The sequence below is a fragment of the Salmo salar genome, chromosome ssa01, assembly GCF_905237065.1.
Source record: "Salmo salar chromosome ssa01, Ssal_v3.1, whole genome shotgun sequence".
Lineage (NCBI taxonomy): Eukaryota > Metazoa > Chordata > Actinopteri > Salmoniformes > Salmonidae > Salmo > Salmo salar.
In genome coordinates this window covers 18,789,177-18,809,789 of record NC_059442.1, presented here as the reverse complement: position 1 = coordinate 18,809,789, position 20,613 = coordinate 18,789,177, and the positions used below count along the sequence as shown (strand labels likewise).

The window sequence follows — 20,613 nt, the reverse complement described above, 5'->3', positions numbered from 1 at the left end:
TTTTAAGTGTCAACTGTATTTTGGGAAAATTCCAATCTGGTTTTCGTGCCCAGAACAGACACAGCTTTAAATGATTTTAGAAGCAACACAGATGCCAGACAGATGTCTGTCCTTGTACTATTGGATTTAAGTGCTGCATTCAACACTGTTGACCGTGATGTCCTTCTGGACAGACTGAAGATGTGGGTTGGCCTCTCCGGTCCAGTTCTAAATTGGTTTCGGACTTATTAAACCGGTCAAGAGTTTTGTGTCACCCTTGGTGAACATAACTCAAAGAAAATACATATCACATGTGGTATTCCACAAGGTTTGATTTTGGGTCCGGTACTATTCAGTTTATATATGTTACCCATTGTCAGCATTATCAGAAAGAATAGCATTGATTTGCACTGCTACGCAGATGATAAACGACTTTACATTTCTGTGTCGCCAGAGGATTTTAGCTCCACAGATAAATGATTAGACTATATTAGTGATTTAAATACTTGGACAGCTCACAACTTCCTCCAGCTAAATCAAGACAAGGCCTAGGTACTTATTGTTGGAGCCAAAGCACAGAGAGAGAATATAGCCACACATTTTAATTCCCAGGCAATAAAGATAAAACACCAGGTAAAAAACCTAGGTGTTGTTTTAGATTCTGAACAAAATTTTGAATCACACATTAGGAATGTGACCAAAATAGCTTTTCACCACCTTGCCAAGGTGTGGCCATTTCTCTCTCAGGCTGATACAGAGAGACTCCTCCATGCTTTTATTACAAGCAGGTTACATAGTGGTAAGGGCGTTGGGCCAGTAACCGAAAGGTTCTTGTTTCAAAGCTGACTAAGTGAAAAGTCTTCTGATGTGCCCTTCAGCAGGTTACTTAACCCTAGTCACTCTGGATAAGAGTGTCTGCTAAATGACTAAAATGTAAAATGCAGGGTTGACTACTGTAATACTCTCCTGTCTGATCTACCCAGGAAAGACAGAATGCAGAAAGCCAGAATGCTGCAGCACTGGTACTGACCAAGACCAGACGGAGAGCACACATTACACCGGTTTTAAGGTCTCTGCACTGGCTGCCTGTGAGTTTTAGAATGAATTTAAAGATTAATACCCCAACCAGAAGCCATGGATTACAGGCAACATTCGCACTGAGCTAAAGGGTAGAGCTGCCACTTTCAAGGAGCGGGACTCCAACTTGGAAGCTTATAAGAAATCTCGCTATGCCCTCTGACGAACCATCAAACAGGCAAAGCTTGCAAACTATTGGCTGGGCTTGCAAACTATTACAGACTACAAAGGGAAGCACAGCCGCGAGCTGCCCAGTGACATGAGCCTACCAGACGAGCTAAATAACTTCTATGCTCGCTTCTGGGCAAGATACACTGAAACATGCATGAGCGCACCAACTATTCCAGATGACTGTGTGATCATGCTCTCCACAGCCGATTTGAGTAAGACCTTTAAACAGGTCAACATTCACAAGGCCGCTGGGCCAGACGGATTACCAGGACGTGTAATCTGAGCATGCGCTGACCAACTGGCAAGTGTCTTCACTGACATTTTCAACCTCTCCCTGTCTGAGTCTGTAATACCAACATGTTTCAAGCAGACCACCATAGTCCCTGTGCCCAAGAACACAAAGGTAACCTGCCTAAATGACTACCGACCCGTAGCACTCACATCTGTAGCCATGAAATGCTTTGAAAGGCTGGTCATGGCTCACATCAACACCATTATCCCAGAAACCCTAGACCCACTCCAATTTGCATACAGCACCAACAGATCCACAGATGACGCAATCTCTATTGCACTCCACACTGCCCTTTCCCACCTGGACAAAAGGAACACCTATGTGAGAATGCTATTCATTGACTACAGTGTTCAACACCATAGCTCCCTCAAAGCTCATCACTAAGCTAAGGACCCTGGGACTAAATAGTTACCTCCGCAACTGTATCCTAGACTTCCTGACGGGCCGTCCCCAGGTGGTGAGGGTAGGTAACAACACATCCGCCACGTTGATCCTCAACACGGGGGCCCCTCAGGGGTGCGTGCTCAGTCCCCTCCTGTACTCCCAGTTCACTCATGACTGCATGGCCAGGCACGACTCCAACACCATCATCAAGTTTGCCGATGACACAACAGTGGTAGGCCTGATCACCGACAACGATGAGACAGCCTATAAGGATGAGGTCAGAGACCTGACCATGTGGTGCAAGGACAACAACCTCTCCCTCAATTTGATCAAGACAAAGGAGATGATTGTGGACTACAGGAAAAAGAGGACCGAGCACGCCCCCATTCTCATCGACGGGGCTGTAGTGGAGCAGGTTGAGAGCTTCAAGTTCATTGGCGTCCACATCAACAACAAACTGACATGGTCCAAGCACACCAAGACAGTCGTGAAGCGGGTACGACAAAACCTATTCCCCCTCAGGAGACTCCAAAAATTTGGCATGGGTCCTCAGATCCTCAAAAGATTTTACAGCTGTACCATCGAGAGCATCCTGACGGGTTGCATCACTGCCTGGTATGGCAACTGCTCGGCCTCCACAGCAAAGGCACTACAGAGGGTGGTGCATACGGCCCAGTACATCACTGGGGCCAAGCTTCCTGCCATTCAGGACCTCTATACCAGGCGGTGTCAGTGGAAGGCCCTAAAAATCATCAAAGACTCCAGCCACCCTAGTCATAGACTCTCTGCTACCGCACGGCAAGCGATACCGGAGCATCGAGTCTAGGTCCAAGAGGCTTCTAAACAGCTTCTACCCCCAAGCCATAAGACTCCTGAACAGCTAATCCAATGGCTACCCAGACAAATTTGTGTGTGTGTGTGTGTGTGTGTGTGTGTGTGTGTGTGTGTGTGTGTGTGTGTGTGTGTGTGTGTGTGTGTGTGTGTGTGTGTGTGTGTACGGTACACAGATGCGAGCGCACACACACTCTTCAGAGAGGAAAGGGCAGTGTTTTATCTTGGGACTTGAGCTAGAAGCCGTGTCAGAACAGCCCCAAATCCAACACACACACACACACACACACACACACACACACACACACACACACACACACACACACACACACACACACACACACACACACTCCCCCATACCCCCTCCTTGTCCCTCTCTCTCTCTGTAAAGAGTTTTGTTGTGTTTGACACAGAGGGAGATGGAGCCTCTGTCTCAGCTTTCCTCTGTCTGAAGATCACCTCACAAACACACACACCACAGGTGCAGGGAGACAGACAGCCTTCTGTACTGTCCTAACCTCACAGATCTACCTAACACTCACCACAGGTGCAGGGAGACAGACAGCCTTCTGTACTGTCCTAACCTCACAGATCTACCTAACACACACCACAGGTGCAGGGAGACCGACAGCCTTCTGTACTGTCCTAACCTCACAGATCTACCTAACACTTACCACAGGTGCAGGGAGACAGACAGCCTTCTGTACTGTCCTAACCTCACAGATCTATGTAACACACAAACACAGCTCTAGCTAGCACTCAAACACAGCTCTACCTAACACTCAAACACATCTCTACCTAACACTCAAACACAGCTCTAATACTGGCAGTTCTAGCTGTAACAACTATGTACAACTTTGGTAATCTGACTCGGTAAATCTTGATTAGAATGTAGATATTTGGTAATCTGACTCTGTTTAATCTTGATCAGTATGTAGATATTTGGTCATCTGACTCAGTTTAATCTTGATTAGAATGTAGATATTTGGTAATCTGACTCAGTTTAATCTTGATTAGAATGTAGATATTTGGTCATCTGACTCGGTTTAATCTTGATTAGAATGTAGATATTTGGTCATCTGACTCAGTTTAATCTTGATTAGAATGTAGATATTTGGTAACCTGACTCAGTTTAATCTTGATTAGAATGTAGATATTTGGTCATCTGACTCGGTTTAATCTTGATTAGTATGTAGATATTTGGTAATCTGACTCAGTTTAATCTTGATTAGAATGTAGATATTTGGTCATCTGACTCAGTTTAATCTTGATTAGAATGTAGATATTTGGTAATCTGACTCGGTTTAATCTTGATTAGAATGTAGATATTTGGTCATCTGACTCGGTTTAATCTTGATTAGAATGTAGATATTTGGTCATCTGATTCTGTTTAATCTCGATTAGAATGTAGATATTTGGTAATCTGACTCGGTTTAATCTTGATTAGTAGGTAGATATTTGGTAATCTGACTCGGTTTAATCTTCATTAGAATGTAGATATTTGGTCATCTGACTCGGTTTAATCTTGTTTAGAATGTAGATATTTGGTCATCTGACTCGGTTTAATCTTGATTAGAATGTAGATATTTGGTCATCTGATTCTGTTTAATCCCGATTAGAATGTAGATATTTGGTAATCTGACTCGGTTTAATCTTGATTAGTATGTAGATATTTGGTCATCTGACTCAGTTTAATCTTGATTAGAATGTAGATATTTGGTCATCTGACTCAGTTTAATCTTGATTAGAATGTAGATATTTGGTAATCTGACTCAGTTTAATCTTGATTAGTAGGTAGATATTTGGTAATCTGACTCGGTTTAATCTTGATTAGAATGTAGATATTTGGTCATCTGACTCGGTTTAATCTTGATTAGAATGTAGATATTTGGTCATCTGACTCAGTTTAATCTTGATTAGAATGTAGATATTTGGTCATCTGACTCAGTTTAATCTTGATTAGAATGTAGATATTTGGTAATCTGACTCGGTTTAATCTTGATTAGAATGTAGATATTTGGTCATCTGACTCGGTTTAATCTTGATTAGAATGTAGATATTTGGTCATCTGATTCTGTTTAATCTCGATTAGAATGTAGATATTTGGTAATCTGACTCGGTTTAATCTTGATTAGTAGGTAGATATTTGGTAATCTGACTCGGTTTAATCTTCATTAGAATGTAGATATTTGGTCATCTGACTCGGTTTAATCTTGTTTAGAATGTAGATATTTGGTCATCTGACTCGGTTTAATCTTGATTAGAATGTAGATATTTGGTCATCTGATTCTGTTTAATCCCGATTAGAATGTAGATATTTGGTAATCTGACTCGGTTTAATCTTGATTAGTATGTAGATATTTGGTCATCTGACTCAGTTTAATCTTGATTAGAATGTAGATATTTGGTCATCTGACTCAGTTTAATCTTGATTAGAATGTAGATATTTGGTAATCTGACTCAGTTTAATCTTGATTAGTAGGTAGATATTTGGTAATCTGACTCGGTTTAATCTTGATTAGAATGTAGATATTTGGTCATCTGACTCGGTTTAATCTTGATTAGAATGTAGATATTTGGTCATCTGACTCAGTTTAATCTTGATTAGAATGTAGATATTTGGTAACCTGACTCAGTTTAATCTTGATTAGTAGGTAGATATTTGGTAATCTAACTCGGTTTAATCTTGATTAGAATGTAGATATTTGGTCATCTGACTCGGTTTAATCTTGATTAGAATGTAGATATTTGGTCATCTGACTCGGTTTAATCTTGATTAGTATGTAGATATTTGGTAATCTGTCTCGGTTTAATCTTGATTAGAATGTAGATTTTTGGTAATCTGACTCAGATTAATCTTGATTAGAATGTAGATATTTGGTAATCTGACTCAGTTTAATCTTGATTATTAGATATTTGTGCGTACTTCAACCACAGGCTAAATCCATTCTAACCAAACAGACACAGAAACAAAAACATATTTTCATACACACAGACAGATGGACAGACAGACAGACATTACCTGGTACTGCCCGTTGACTAGGTCTATGGTGATGGTCAGCCCTTGGTCCATGTCCTCAGGTCCAGTTAGTATGTTGGACACCCAGGCTGTACCCATGTCCTGGTCATTGATATAGCTGACAGGGTGAGCGTCCATGTTGAGCCTCAACACACGGTTATTAGTGGTGTCCTCCACCGCGTTGGGAATACAGTACCTAGACAGGGATGGGTTATGTTGCTGTTGTTGTTACAGGGATACTGTGATGTGATGCGGCTGTTGTTGTTACAGGGATACTGTGATGTTACTGTTGTTGTTACAGGGATACTGTGATGTGATGTTGTTGTTACAGGGATACTGTGATGTGATGTTGTTGTTACAGGGATACTGTGATGTGATGCGGCTGTTGTTGTTACAGGGATACTGTGATGTTACTGTTGTTGTTACAGGGATACTGTGATGTGATGTTGTTGTTACAGGGATACTGTGATGTGATGTTGTTGTTACAGGGATACTGTGATGTGATGCGGCTGTTGTTGTTACAGGGATACTGTGATGTTATGTTACTGTTGTTGTTACAGGGATACTGTGATGTTACTGTTGTTGTTACAGGGATACTGTGATGTGATGTTGTTGTTACAGGGATACTGTGATGTGATGTTACTGTTGTTGTTACAGGGATACTGTGATGTTATGTTACTGTTGTTGTTACAGGGATACTGTGATGTTACTGTTGTTGTTACAGGGATACTGTGATGTTACTGTTGTTGTTACAGGAATACTGTGATGAGATGTTACTGTTGTTGTTACAGGGATACTGTGATGTGATGTTACTGTTGTTGTTACAGGCATACTGTGATGTGATGTTACTGTTGTTGTTACAGGGATACTGTGATGTGATGTGGATTTAGTTGTGATGCGGCTGTTGTTGTTACAGGGATACTGTGATGTGATGTGGATTTAGTTGTGATACGGCTGTTGTTGTTAGAGGGATACTGTGATGTGGATTTAGATGTGATGCGGCTGTTGTTGTTACAGGGATACTGTGATGTGATGTGGATTTAGTTGTGTTGCGGCTGTTGTTGTTACAAGGATACTGTGATGTGATGTGGATTCAGTTGTGATGCGGCTGTTGTTGTTACAGGGATACTGTGATGTGATGTGGATTCAGTTGTGATGCGGCTGTTGTTGTTAGAGGGATACTGTGATGTGGATTTAGTTGTGATGCGGCTGTTGTTGTTAGAGGGATACTGTGATGTGGATTTAGTTGTGATGCGGCTGTTGTTGTTAGAGGGATACTGTGATGTGATGTGGATTCAGTTGTGATGCGGCTGTTGTTGTTAGAGGGATACTGTGATGTGGATTTAGTTGTGATGCGGCTGTTGTTGTTAGAGGGATACTGTGATGTGATGTGGATTTAGTTGTGATGCGGCTGTTGTTGTAGCTGTATTTTGTATATACACTGCTCAAAAAAATAAAGGGAACACTTAAACAACACAATGTAACTCCAAGTCAATCACACTTCTGTGAAATCAAACTGTCCACTTAGGAAGCAACACTGATTGACAATAAACTTCACATGCTGTTGTGCAAATGGAATAGACAACAGGTGGAAATTATAGGCAATTAGCAAGACACCCCCAATAAAGGAGTGGTTCTGCAGGTGGGGACCACAGACCACTTCTCAGTTCCTATGCTTCCTGGCTGATGTTTTGGTCACTTTTGAATGCTGGCGGTGCTTTCACTCTAGTGGTAGCATGAGACGGAGTCTACAACCCACACAAGTGGCTCAGGTAGTGCAGCTCATCCAGGATGGCACATCAATGCGAGCTGTGGCAAGAAGGTTTGCTGTGTCTGTCAGCGTAGTGTCCAGAGCATGGAGGCGCTACCAGGAGACAGGCCAGTACATCAGGAGACGTGGAGGAGGCCGTAGGAGGGCAACAACCCAGCAGCAGGACCGCTACCTCCGCCTTTGTGCAAGGAGGAGCAGGAGGAGCACTGCCAGAGCCCTGCAAAATGACCTCCAGCAGGCCACAAATGTGCATGTGTCTGCTCAAACGGTCAGAAACAGACTCCCGACATCCACAGGTGGGGGTTGTGCTTACAGCCCAAAACCGTGCAGGACGTTTGGCATTTGCCAGAGAACACCAAGATTGGCAAATTCGCCACTGGCGCCCTGTGCTCTTCACAGATGAAAGCAGGTTCACACTGAGCACGTGACAGACGTGACAGAGTCTGGAGACGCCGTGGAGAACGTTCTGCTGCCTGCAACATCCTCCAGCATGACCGGTTTGGCAGTGGGTCAGTCATGGTGTGGGGTGGCATTTCTTTGGGGGGCCGCACAGCCCTCCATGTGCTCGCCAGAGGTAGCCTGACTGCCATTAGGCACCGAGATGAGATCCTCAGACCCCTTGTGAGACCATATGCTGGTGCGGTTGGCCCTGGGTTCCTCCTAATGCAAGACAATGCTAGACCTCATGTGGCTGGAGTGTGTCAGCAGTTCCTGCAAGAGGAAGGCATTGATGCTATGGACTGGCCCGCCCGTTCCCCAGACCTGAATCCAATTGAGCACATCTGGGACATCATGTCTCACTCCATCCACCAACGCCACGTTGCACCACAGACTGTCCAGGAGTTGGCGGATGCTTTAGTCCAGGTCTGGGAGGAGATCCCTCAGGAGACCATCCGCCACCTCATCAGGAGCATGCGTTGTAGGGAGGTCATACAGGCACGTGGAGGCCACACACACTACTGAGCCTCATTTTGACTTGTTTTAAGGACATTACATCAAAGTTGGATCAGCCTGTAGTGTGGTTTTCCACTTTAATTTGAGTGTGACTCCAAATCCAGACCTCCATGGGTTGATAAATTGGATTTCTATTGATTATTTTGTGTGATTTTGTTGTCAGCACATTCAACTATGTAAAGAAAAACGTATTTAATAAGATTATTTCATTCATTCAGATCTAGGATGTGTTATTTCAGTGTTCCCTTTATTTTTTTGAGCAGTGTATGTTGTGCTGCAAGTGAGAATTGGTTTTGCGTTCACTTACTTGGTTAAATGGAAGCTTATATAGTTAATACATCTGTATATCAATCAATCAATCCATCAATATACAGTACCTCTCCACTAGGGGGTGTACTCTGGGGTGACTGGGCGGACAACGGCACTCTGACTGAGCGTGGAGGGGGGGAAGGAAGCCGGAATACACCTTCACTATCTCTCTGGAGTGGGAGACAATGGATCAGGTTGTGAGCCAGATGCACTACTGTGTCAGGATCAGTCTCAGTCTCAAAAGACAATTTAGCAAAAGAAAATGTTATGAACTGCTGTATTAATATATAAGCCATTAAGCAGACACTTTTATCCAAAGCGACTTACAGTCACGCATGCATATATTTTACGTGTGGATGGCCCCAGGAATCAAACCCACGAACCTTGCGGTGCAAGCGCCATGCTCTACCAACTGAGCCATATTATACAAATGACATTATTAAAATCAAAAGGGAATCATATGAAACATCCCTACTTTTCTCCCTCCCTCCCTCCCTCCCTCCCTCCCTCCCTCCCTCCCTCCCTCCCTCCCTCCCTCCCTCCCTCCCTCCCTCCCTCCCTCTCACCTGTTAGTCAGTGTGTTGGGATAAAATCTGAAGTCCTGCATCCTGCCCATGAATTGATCTGACCCTGGTGAGAAAGAAGAGAGGGATGTCAATGGTGTGTATTGAAAACAGTCAGCTGGATCCATAGTGACAAGTGGATTAGCTTATCTTTCTCTTTATTCTATGTTAAAGACACAACGACACTGAGCTGAGGACTGTTTAGTTGATCTAGCAGTGTTATAAATGTTACAGTTGACTGGGCTGTAAGCTATAGTAGGGCTCTCTACGTCTAACCTGGCAGGCCTCTTAGACTTAACATCATAAACCATAGAGAGACACACAGTTAACAGTCAGAGGAACCATAGAGACACACAGTTAACAGTCAGAGGAACCATAGAGACACACAGTTAACAGTCAGAGGAACCATAGAGACACACAGTTAACAGTCAGAGGAACCATAGAGACACACAGTTAACAGTCAGAGGAACCATAGAGACACACAGTTAACAGTCAGAGGAACCATAGAGATACACAGTTAACAGTCAGAGGAACCATAGAGACACACAGTTAACAGTCAGAGGAATACAAGGGGGATACAATCTTCCCAGCTCTGCAGATTTTGCTGTGAGGAGGCAGAGTCATTAGATCATTTATTTTGGTATTGTCCATATGTAGCTCGTTTTTGGTCACAGGTCTAGGAATGGCTGAAGAATTGCAAAATTTGCCTAGAACTAACGCTGCAGTTAGCAATACTGGATGATTTGAAAAGCCATAGTCAATCAATCAATAATCTAATAATTATTTTAGCAAAAATGTTTATTTTTAAATTACAATCTGTAGAAGCTATGAGAATAGAAAGGTTCAATACTTTTGTGAAGCATCACTGCACAGTTGAAAAATATATGGCAAATAGAAATCCAAAATGGATGATGTTGAGAGATAGATGGGAGGGGTTGAATGGAGCTGAAGGGTGGGACTAATAACAAGATAACCAAATTCCATCTAGACACCATTTCCCTAGAGCACACAAAAAACGATACATACCTCTGCCTAAACATCAGCGCCACAGGTAACTTCCACAAAGCTGAGAACTATCTGAGACTAGACAAGGGTGTCTGTAAAATGTATATAGGTTCAGAAATGTTGTGAAATAGCACAGTTACAAATAGAAATCAAACTGGAAGGACATCAGAAATAGAGGAAGGACTAAAAACAAACAACATATACCAGATTGTGTCTGTAAAATGTGTATAAGATGTATAAACTGAAGGTAGAAGCCTAAGTGTTATTGTTTATTAGTTTACTCCAATTGGGGGAAGGGTCGTAGGGTTTGCGGGGAATAATATAGGTATATTCGAAAAGAAGTATGTATAACTATATAGGTATATGTATGTATATATGTGTATATGCATGCATGCGTGTATGTATATGGATATATATATATTTACCCAAAAAATATATGGGAGATTGAAAATGATGCAGACAATTACATTGATGGAAGCAACATTCTTCCCGCAATATTAAGCTGATCCACCCCTAAAAAAAAATTATTAAAAAAACCAGTCAGAGGAACCATAGAGACACACAGTTAATGATGGCATAGAAGGCCTTTCTTGCCTTGTCTCTCAGATCGTTCACAGCTTTGTGGAAGTTACCTGTGGCGCTGATGTTTAGGCAGAGGTATGTATCGTTTTTTGTGTGCTCTAGGGAAATGATGTCTAGATGGAATTTGTATTTGTGGTCCTGGCAACTGGACTTTTTTTGGAACAACAGTATTTTTGTCTTATTGAGATTTACTGTCAGGGCCCAGGTTTGACAGAATCTGTGCAGAAGATCTAGGTGCTGCTGTAGGCCCTCCTTGGTTGGGGACAGAAGCACCAGATTATCAGCAAACAGTAGACATTTCCCTTCAGATTCTAGTAGGGGGAGGCAGGGTGCTGCAGACTGTTCTAGTGCCCTCGCCAATTCATTGATATATACAGTTGAAGTCGGAAATTTACATACACTTAGGTTGGAGACATTGAAACTCATTTTTCAAACACTCCACACATTACTTGTTAACAAACTATAGTTTTGGCAAGTCGGTTAGGACACCTACTTTGTGCATGACACAAGTAATTTTTCCAACAATTGCTAAACAGACAGATTATTTCACTTATAATTCACTGTATCACAATTCCAGTGGGTCAGAGGTTTACATACACTAACTTGACTGTGCCTTTAAACAGCTTGGAAAATTCCAGAAAATGATGTCATGGCATTAGAAGCTTCTGATTGGCTAATTGGCATAATTTGAGTGAATTGGAGGTGTACCTGTGGATGTATTTCAAGGCCTACCTTCAAACTCAGTGCCTCTTCGCTTCACATCATAGGAAAATCAAAAGAAATCAGCCAAGACATAAGAAAGAAAATTGTAGACCTCCACAAGTCTGGTTCATCCTTGGGAGCAATTTCCAAACGCCTGAAGGTACCACGTTCATCTGTACAAACAATAGTGCGCAAGTATAAACACCATGGGACCACGCAGCCGTCATACCGCTCAGGAAGGAGACGCGTTTTGTCTCCTAGAGATGAACGTACTTTGGTGCGAAAAATGCAAATCAATCCCAGACCAACAGTCAAGGACCTTGTGAAGATGCTGGAGAAAACAGGTTCCAAAAGTATCTTTATCCACAGTAAAACGAGTCCTATATTGACATAGCCTGAAAGGTCGCTCAGCAAGGAAGAAGCCACTGCTCCAAAACCGCCATAAAAAAGCCAGACCCCGGTTTGCAACTGCACATGGGGACAAAGATCGTACTTCTTGGAGAAATGTCCTCTGGTCTGATGAAACAAAAATAGAACTGTTTGGCCATAATGACCATCGTTATGTTTGGAGGAAAGAAAAACACCATCTCAACTGTGAAGCACGGGGGTGGCAGCATCATGTTGTGGGGGTGCTTTGCTGCAGGAAGGACTGGTAAAAGTCACAAAATAGATGGCATCCTGAGGTGGAAAATTATGTGGATATATTGAAGCAATATCTCAAGACATCAGTCAGGAAGTTAAAGCTTGGTCGCAAATGGGTCTTCCAAATGGACAATGACCCCAAGCATACTTCCAAAGTTGTGGCAAAATGGCTTAAGGACAATAAAGTCAAGGTATTGGAGTGGCCATCACAAATCCCCGACCTCAATCCTTTGGAAATTTGTTGGCAGAACTAAAAAAGCGTGTGCGAGCAAGGAGGCCAACAAACCTGACTCGGTTACACCAGCTCTGTCAGGAGGAATGGGCCAAAATTCACCCATCTTATAGTTGGAAGCTTGTGGAAGGCTACGCGAAACGTTTGACGCATGTTAAACAATTTAAAGGCAATGCTACCAAATACTAAACTTCTGACCCACTGGGAATGTGATGACTATTATTCTGACATTTCACATTCTAAAAATAAAGTGGTGATCCTAACTGACCTAGGACAAGGAATTTTTACATGGATTAAATGTCAGGAATTGTGAAAAACTAAGTTTAAATGTATTTGGCTAAGGTGTATGTAAACGTCCGACTTCAACTGTATGTTGAAGAGGGTGGGGCTTAAGCTGCATCCCTGTCTCACCCACTGGCTCTGTGGAAAGAAATGTGTGTGTTTTGACCATTTTAACCACACGTGTTGTTTGTGTACATGGATTTTATGTCATATGTTTTTCCCCCAACACCACTTTCCATCAATTTGTATAGCAGACTCTCATGCCAAATTGAGTCAAAAGTTTTTTTGAAATCAACAAAGCATGAGAAGACTTTGTCTTTGTTTTGGTTTGTTTGTTTCTCAATTAGGGTGTGCAGGGTGAATACGTGGTCTGACGTATGGTAATTTGGTAAAAAGCCAATTTGACATTTGTACAGTACATTGTTTTCCCTGAGGAACTGTACGAGTCTGCTGTTAATGATAATGCAGAGGATTTTCCCAAGGTTGCTGTTGACGCATATCCCGCGGTAGTTATTGGGGTCAAATTTACCTCCAGTTTTGTGAATTAAGGTGATCATTCCTTGTTTCCAAATATTGGGGAAGATGGCAGAGCTAAGGATGATGTTATAGAGTTTAAGTATTGTCACGTCCTGACCAGTATAAGGTTAATTGGTATTGTAGTTTGGTCAGGACGTGGCAGAGGGTATTCGTTTTATGTGGTTCGGGGTGGTGTGTTTTGTTGAAGGGGCATTTGGTTTAAGTATTCCGGGGTTTTTTGGGCACTGTTTGGTTTTCAGGTATTCTATGATTTTGTTGTTTCTATGTTTGGTTAATTGGGGTTGGGACTCTCAGTTGAAGGCAGGTGTTGTCTATCTGCCTTTGATTGAGAGTCCCATATATGAGGGTGTGTTTGTTTGTTATTGGTGGGTGATTGTTCCGTGTTTCGTGTGTAGCGTAAGTAAGCCTAACAGGACTGTCAGTTTATCGTGAGTTTTGTTTTGTTATTTTGTATATCCATTTTGAGTTTATTAAATGTTCAAAATGAACTATATCAACTCTGCTGCGTATTGGTCAACTTTTTCCGACGATGATTTCGTTATATCGTCCTCCGACGAAGAAATCCCTGACAGAATCACCCACCAATTATGGACCAAGCAGCAGAAGAAGGAGCAGAGGGACTTCGAGTTGGACTGGCAGGAGAAGTGGACCTGGGAGGAAGTTCTGGACGGGGCCGGACCTTGGCACCAGGCTGGGGATTATCGCCGCCCGCAGTGGGAAATTGAGGCAGCCAAGGCAGAGAGGCGGAGGTACGAGGCCATGGACGCGCTGAGGGTGAAGCACGAGAGGCACCCCCAATAAATGTTTTTGGGGGGGCACACGGGTAGTTTGGCTAGGCATAGGAAGAGCCGGAAGCCAGCTACCCGTGGTTATATGGAGGAGCGTATGGGGTGGAGAGCGCCATGTTTCGCTGAGGAGTGCACTATCTCACCCATACGCACGCACAGTCCGGTGCGCGTTGTTCCAGCCCCTTGCAGGTGCCGTGCTAGAGCGGGCATCCAGCCTGGTAGGAGGATGCCTGCGCAGCGCATCTGGTTGCCGGTACGCCTCCGAGGACCAGGCTACCCAACTCCCGCTCTACGCACGGCTACCATCAGGCCCCTGCACAGCCCAGTCTGCCCTGTACCAGCACCCCGCTCGTACAGGGCTACTAGTTCCATCCAGCCAAGACGGGTTGTGCAGGAGGTAAGATCAAGACCGACTGTGCGCCTCCATAGCCCTGGGTTTCCAGCTCCTGTCTCTCGTGCGGACCCGGAAGTGCGTCAACCCAGTCCGACTCGTCCTGTTCCCGCTCCCCGCACTAGCCTTCAAGTGCGTAAACCCAGCCACGCCAGTCAACAGTCACCGGAGCTGCCCGCCAGTCAACAGTTGTCATCAGAGCTGCCCGCCAGTCAACAGTCGTCATCAGAGCTGCCCGCCAGTCAACAGTCGTCATCAGAGCTGCCCGCCAGTCAACAGTCGTCATCAGAGCTGCCCGCCAGTCAACAGTCGTCATCAGAGCTGCCCGCCAGTCAACAGTCGTCATCAGAGCTGCCCGCCAGTCAAGTCGTCATCAGAGCTGCCCGCCAGTCAACAGTCGTCATCGGAGCTGCCCGCCAGTCAACAGTCGTCATCGGAGCTTCCCGCCAGTCAACAGTCGTCGTCGGAGCTGCCCGCCAGTCAACAGTCGTCGGAGCTGCCCGCCAGTCGACAGTCGTCGGAGCTGCCCGCCAGTCGACAGTCGTCGGAGCTGCCCGCCAGTCGACAGTCGTCGGAGCTGCCCGCCAGTCGACAGTCGTCGGAGCTGCCCGCCAGTCGACAGTCGTCAGAGCTGCCCGCCAGTCAACAGTCGCCAGAGAGGCCAGACAGCGCTGAACTGCCGGAGTGGCCAGACAGCGCTGAACTGCCGGAGTGGCCAGACAGCGCTGAACTGCCGGAGTGGCCAGACAGCGCTGAACTGCCGGAGTGGCCAGACTGCGCTGAACTGCCGGAGTGGCCAGACTGCGCTGAACTGCCGGAGTGGCCAGACTGCCCTGAACTGCCGGAGTGGCCAGACTGCCCAGACTGTCCCGAGTTGCCAGACTGTCCCGAGTTGCCAGACTGCCCAGACTGTCCCGAGTTGCCAGACTGTCCCGAGTTGCCAGACTGCCCAGACTGTCCCGAGTTGCCAGACTGTCCCGAGTTGCCAGACTGTCCCGAGTTGCCAGACTTCCCCGACAGCCTGGAACGGCCTGAGCCGGAGCCACCTCCAGAGATAGGTGGGTTGGGGAGGGGGGGTGTAGCACAGTGCCGTCGTTGACGGCAGCCACCCTCCCTTCCCTCCCTTTAGTAAGGGGGAATTTTTTTTTGTTGGTATTGCTTTTGTTAAGGTGCTTCCGGGGTTAGCACCTTTAAGGGGGGGTACTGTCACGTCCTGACCAGTATAAGGTTAATTGGTATTGTAGTTTGGTCAGGACGTGGCAGAGGGTATTCGTTTTATGTGGTTCGGGGTGGTGTGTTTTGTTGAAGGGGCATTTGGTTTAAGTATTCCGGGTTTTTTTGGGCACTGTTTGGTTTTCAGGTATTCTATGATTTTGTCTAGTATGTCTGTTTCTATGTTTGGTTAATTGGGGTTGGGACTCTCAGTTGAAGGCAGGTGTTGTCTATCTGCCTTTGATTGAGAGTCCCATATATGAGGGTGTGTTTGTTTGTTATTGGTGGGTGATTGTTCTGTGTTGAGCCTTAGGCTTTGCCAGACTGTTTGTTGTTGTTGTTGTTGTTGTTGTTGTTGTTGTTGTTGTTGTTGTTGTTCTAGTGTTTTGTTATTTTGGTATTCATTTTGAAAATAAATAAACGTCAAGATGAGCCTGCACTTACCTGCTGCGTTTTGGTCCTCCTTCACCGACGACAACCGTGACAAGTATAGCCAATTGGAATTTGTGGTTGGTATATTTGATCATTTCATTGAGAATACCATCAACACCACAGGCCTTTTTGGGTTGGAGGGTTTGTATTTTCTCCTGTAGTTCATTCAATGTAATTGGAGAATCCAGTGTGTTCTGGTAGTCTTTAATAGTTGATTCTAAGGTGTGTATTTGATCATGTATATGTTTCTGCTGTTTGTTCTTTGTTATAGAGCCAAAAAGATTGGAGAAGTGGTTGACCCATACACCTCCATTTTGGATAGATAATTCTTTGTGTTGTTGTTTGTTTAGTGTTTTCCAATTTTCCCAGAAGTGGTTAGAGTCTATGGATTCTTCAATTACATTGAGCTGATTTCTGACGTGCTGTTCCTTCTTTTTCCGTAGTTTATTTCTGTATTGTTTTAGTGATTCACCATAGTGAAGGCGTAGACTCAGATTTTCTGGTGTCTATGTTTTTGGTTGGATAGGTTTCTCAATTTCTGTCTTAGGTTTTTGCATTCTTCATCAAACCATTTGTCACTGTTGTTAATTTTCTTCAGTTTTCTGTTTGAAATGTTTTGATTTGATAGGGAAGCTGAGAGGTCAAATATACTGTTTAGATTTTCTACTGTCTTCATTTAATATGGGGATTCTAGTGGGGGGATATAGGTAGCACACAGAAGGACATTATCCTCTGAGATAATTTCCATTTTAATTTCTAGCCAAATGTAAAATGTTCCTGTTTTGACTGATTTAATAGAGCGAGTTAGGTCTGCTCTATACCAAATTAGCAAACCTCCTGAGTCCCTTCCCTGTTTCACACCTAGTAGTTCACTCTCTGTAACCTAGAGGGCAACCAGTGGGTCCATCTCTATACCTCTCCTCCATCTCCATCTCCTCTCTCTCTCTCTCCTATCTATTCTCGCTCTCTCTCTCTGTGCCATAATCACTTGTCGGTTTTGCTGAGATGACAGAATGACATGTGTACTTGTGTACAGGCTCCGTCCATACTTTCAGACTCTAGACAACTCTGTTTCATCGGCTACTGTATGTTTCAACTGAAGCCTTGGCTACTAACAGAAACACTGAACACACATGAGGACCATATGTGCTGTAAAGTGGGTTCCTTTGTAAAACGTGTCTCTCATTATCTGTGGTGAAACAGTGGCAGATTGTGTGTACTGTAGTCTGTTGGCAGTGGGAGGAGAGCTGTACATCTGAGAGGGTTCAACATCAGGACGTGAATCCAAACACATGGAGAGAATTTGAGCAAGACTAAGACCACAGGAGATAGACTATCCCTGCCTTTTCCCTGTCCAGCTAAGCATCTTGCCTTCCTCTGCCGAACAAATAGTCTTTCCCTGCCAAGCTCTGTTGTTCCACACCTGTCACAACTAGAGCTAATATCTCCTAGCGTCAGAAGGCCTTCCATCTTTATCTGTGTGTGTATGTGTGTCTGAGGAGGGACTGAGAGTGTGTGTGTGTGTGTGTGGTGAGATGAGATGTAAACAGGATAGAGGGAAGCAGCTCTAATGTCACGTCCTGACCATGGTAAGCTGTTCGTTTTTTTCTACGTTGTTATGTTCTAGTTTTGTATTTCTATGTTGGGTTGTTCTAGTTTTTGTATTTCCATGTTGGGCTTTGTTTGAGATGATCTCCAATTAGAGGCAGCTGGTCTAATTTGAGGTCATATTTAAGTTGGTGTTTGTCACCTGGGTTTGTGGGAGATTAATTTTGAGTAGTGTGTTTCACCGCTGCGTCACAGTTTGTTGTTTTGTTTATTCAGTTTATTTATGTATTGCATAGTTTCACAGTATAAATAAAATGTGGAACGACACACACACACTGCACTTTGGTCTGCTCATTCCTACGACAACTGTGACATCTAAAGGCCCAGGGTTTTGGATGCAGGCTTCTTAAGGGTGTGGAAACAGGATTAGGGCTACTGAAACACAGAGCATTGTTGCTTTGATGTCTCTCTCTCTACTCTTCTTTTCCCCTCTCTCTTCTCTTTTTCTCTTTTGTCTTCTCTTTCTCTCCTACTTTTCCAGACAGATCCTTTGTCATTTTTTATTTTATTTTCTAATTTCTACACTCCCACCCTTTCTGAGTGATCGTAACGCCCCAATCCCTGTCATGGCAAGCGAACCAGAGCTGAAGGAGTTAAGTGTTTAATTACATTCAGAATGGGGAGTGGGAGAACCGCTAAGAAGAGAGAGGAATACAGGGCCCATATTCATAAAGCGTCTCACACTAGGAATGCTGATTTAGGATCAGGTTTGCCTTTTAGATAATAAAGGATGGACTAGGGGGACTTGATCCTAGCTCAGCACCCCTCTCCTACTCCGAGACGCTCTATAAATGTGAGCCTTGATGTATATTGTATTCTTACTTTGTACATATCCATCTAAGGAGAAAATTCCCACTGTGGTAATTGAAAGGGTTGTCCATGACGAGGATCCATCCTAGCATCTACCTTTGGTCTTAAATTATTCAATGTGGGGCTGTCGACCAAAATATCTTGGTCAACCAAAAGTCATCTGTTCTTTCGAGCAATCGATTGGTGGATATTTTCAAATGTGTATTTTTCCATATATAGACACACCCTATGTGTTTTAATAAAATCAACTATATGCATTGAGCTTGTCTGACACTTTAACCACACTGTTTGATGAAATAAGACACAAATGACTCAAGAGGAGCAAGAAATCAAGATAACAAGAAGAGAAAAACCTTAACCTGACCGGACCATCCTCCTCCCGCTCCTACTGGCTTTCGTAGATTATGCCATTACTCTCCTGATGTAGCCAATAATTGGGTACACGAGGAGTTGGCAACCTTTCTCATGTGGAATTCCGATTTATCTTAGCATTTCTACCCATCTGTGTGCCAGTTATGGTTTTCATATGCACATTTTCGTGGAAGAGTTTTATTGCATTTATAATAATGTATTTTGCCATTGCCAACTATGTAAAAATAGCCTACATAAAGCCAACAAATAAAAACACTGCAGCCTGCAGGTTGAAAATATCCTGATCAAAATAAATATCCTATAAATCACATTGGCTACACATGGCCTGTCTGCAACGAACTTGAAACATTGTATCAACTATTAACTTGCTCAGGCCGAAAGCTGGTGCGAGCGAACTTCCAACATTGTATAAAATATTCTGTCCCATAGAGTTTCCTGCACCAATGAGCATGGGACAGACACAGATGTAGGCTATTTGCGCAAGGGATAAGAAGTAATCAGGTAGACCTAATTTATGACGTTTCGACTGGATCAGAGCATTACATTTTTCCCTTTCACGCTGAGTGGTTATCGAAAGGAAGAGTGCTGGAAAGAGGAACTATTGTCATTCTCAATGGATGTAAAAACAGACTTTGTTTGCTTGCTGTTTGAGGTGAAGAAAATGAATGGGGAGTAGTACACAGCGTTGTACAATTAGCCTTTTAAAATGATAAACTTGGATTAGCTAACACAATGTGACATTGGAACACAGGAGTGATGGTTGCTGATAATGGGCCTTCTTTACGCCTACGTAGATATTCCATAAAAAATCTGCCGTTTCCAGCTACAATAGTCATTTACAACATTAACAATGTCTATACTGTATTTCTGATCAATTTGATGTTATTTTAATGGACAACATTTTTGGCTTTTCTTTCAAAAACAAGGATATTTCTAAGTGACCCCAAACTTTTGAACAGTAGTGTATATTTGCTGCTGCTCGACTAAAAAACATCTTGGTCGACCAACAGCCTATCGACCAAACAATTGACCAGTCGACTAATTGGGGTCAACCCAGTGTGATAAACATTCTACTGATTAAATTCCCTGGTCAGCATCTACGGCACAGATCAGTGTGGGTGAACAATACTGCTGACCACTAATATGATCCAATCATGGGCTGATCAAATGCCATCTGAGTGTAAATCACTGTTCAATAGCAGATGAGCAGTATGACTGTGTAGCTGAAATCATTGATCATTACTTTACACTAGAGCAGTGGTCCCCAACCTTTTCTGAGTCCAGATCACTTCGTAGTCAAAAAGCAAGCCGAGATCTAGTTGGTGTAGCACTTGAGAGGCACAGCTGAGCATAAATTTAAATAATTATCAAATCATTTGCTTTTTGATTTTACTGGACTGATGGTGCCTGCATCTGTCATGGTGCTTTCAACACAACTGGGAACTCTGGGGGGAAAAAACGAGGTCAAATCATGACGTCAGTCATCTCCAGGCCGAAAAGTCGGAGCTCTAGAAAGATGCCAGAGTTTCCGAGTTGGAATTCCGAGTTGGAAGACCGTTCAAAGGGATTTTTGCCAGTCGGATCTCGTTTTCTTTTTTTAGATCACAGTGGCCTTGAACGCACTGAAGTCAGAAGTCTGAGATTTCCGAGTTCAGAGTTCACAGTTGT

General features: G+C 43.7%; 1 protein-coding gene across 3 annotated transcripts in view; it reads right to left on the bottom strand.

Moving 5' to 3' along the window:
• ush2a (Usher syndrome 2A (autosomal recessive, mild)) overlaps window positions 1–20,613 on the bottom strand; it is a 436,139-nt gene that overhangs the window by 365,261 nt on the left and 50,265 nt on the right. For all 3 annotated transcript variants that reach the window (XM_045714834.1, XM_045714836.1, XM_045714830.1), the window contains 3 exons: window positions 9,354–9,417; window positions 8,856–8,957; window positions 5,757–5,949 (listed from right to left, as the gene is read on the bottom strand). In XM_045714834.1, coding sequence (XP_045570790.1) covers window positions 5,757–5,949; window positions 8,856–8,957; window positions 9,354–9,417 — 359 coding nt within the window. The remainder of the gene's footprint in view (window positions 1–5,756; window positions 5,950–8,855; window positions 8,958–9,353; window positions 9,418–20,613) is intronic.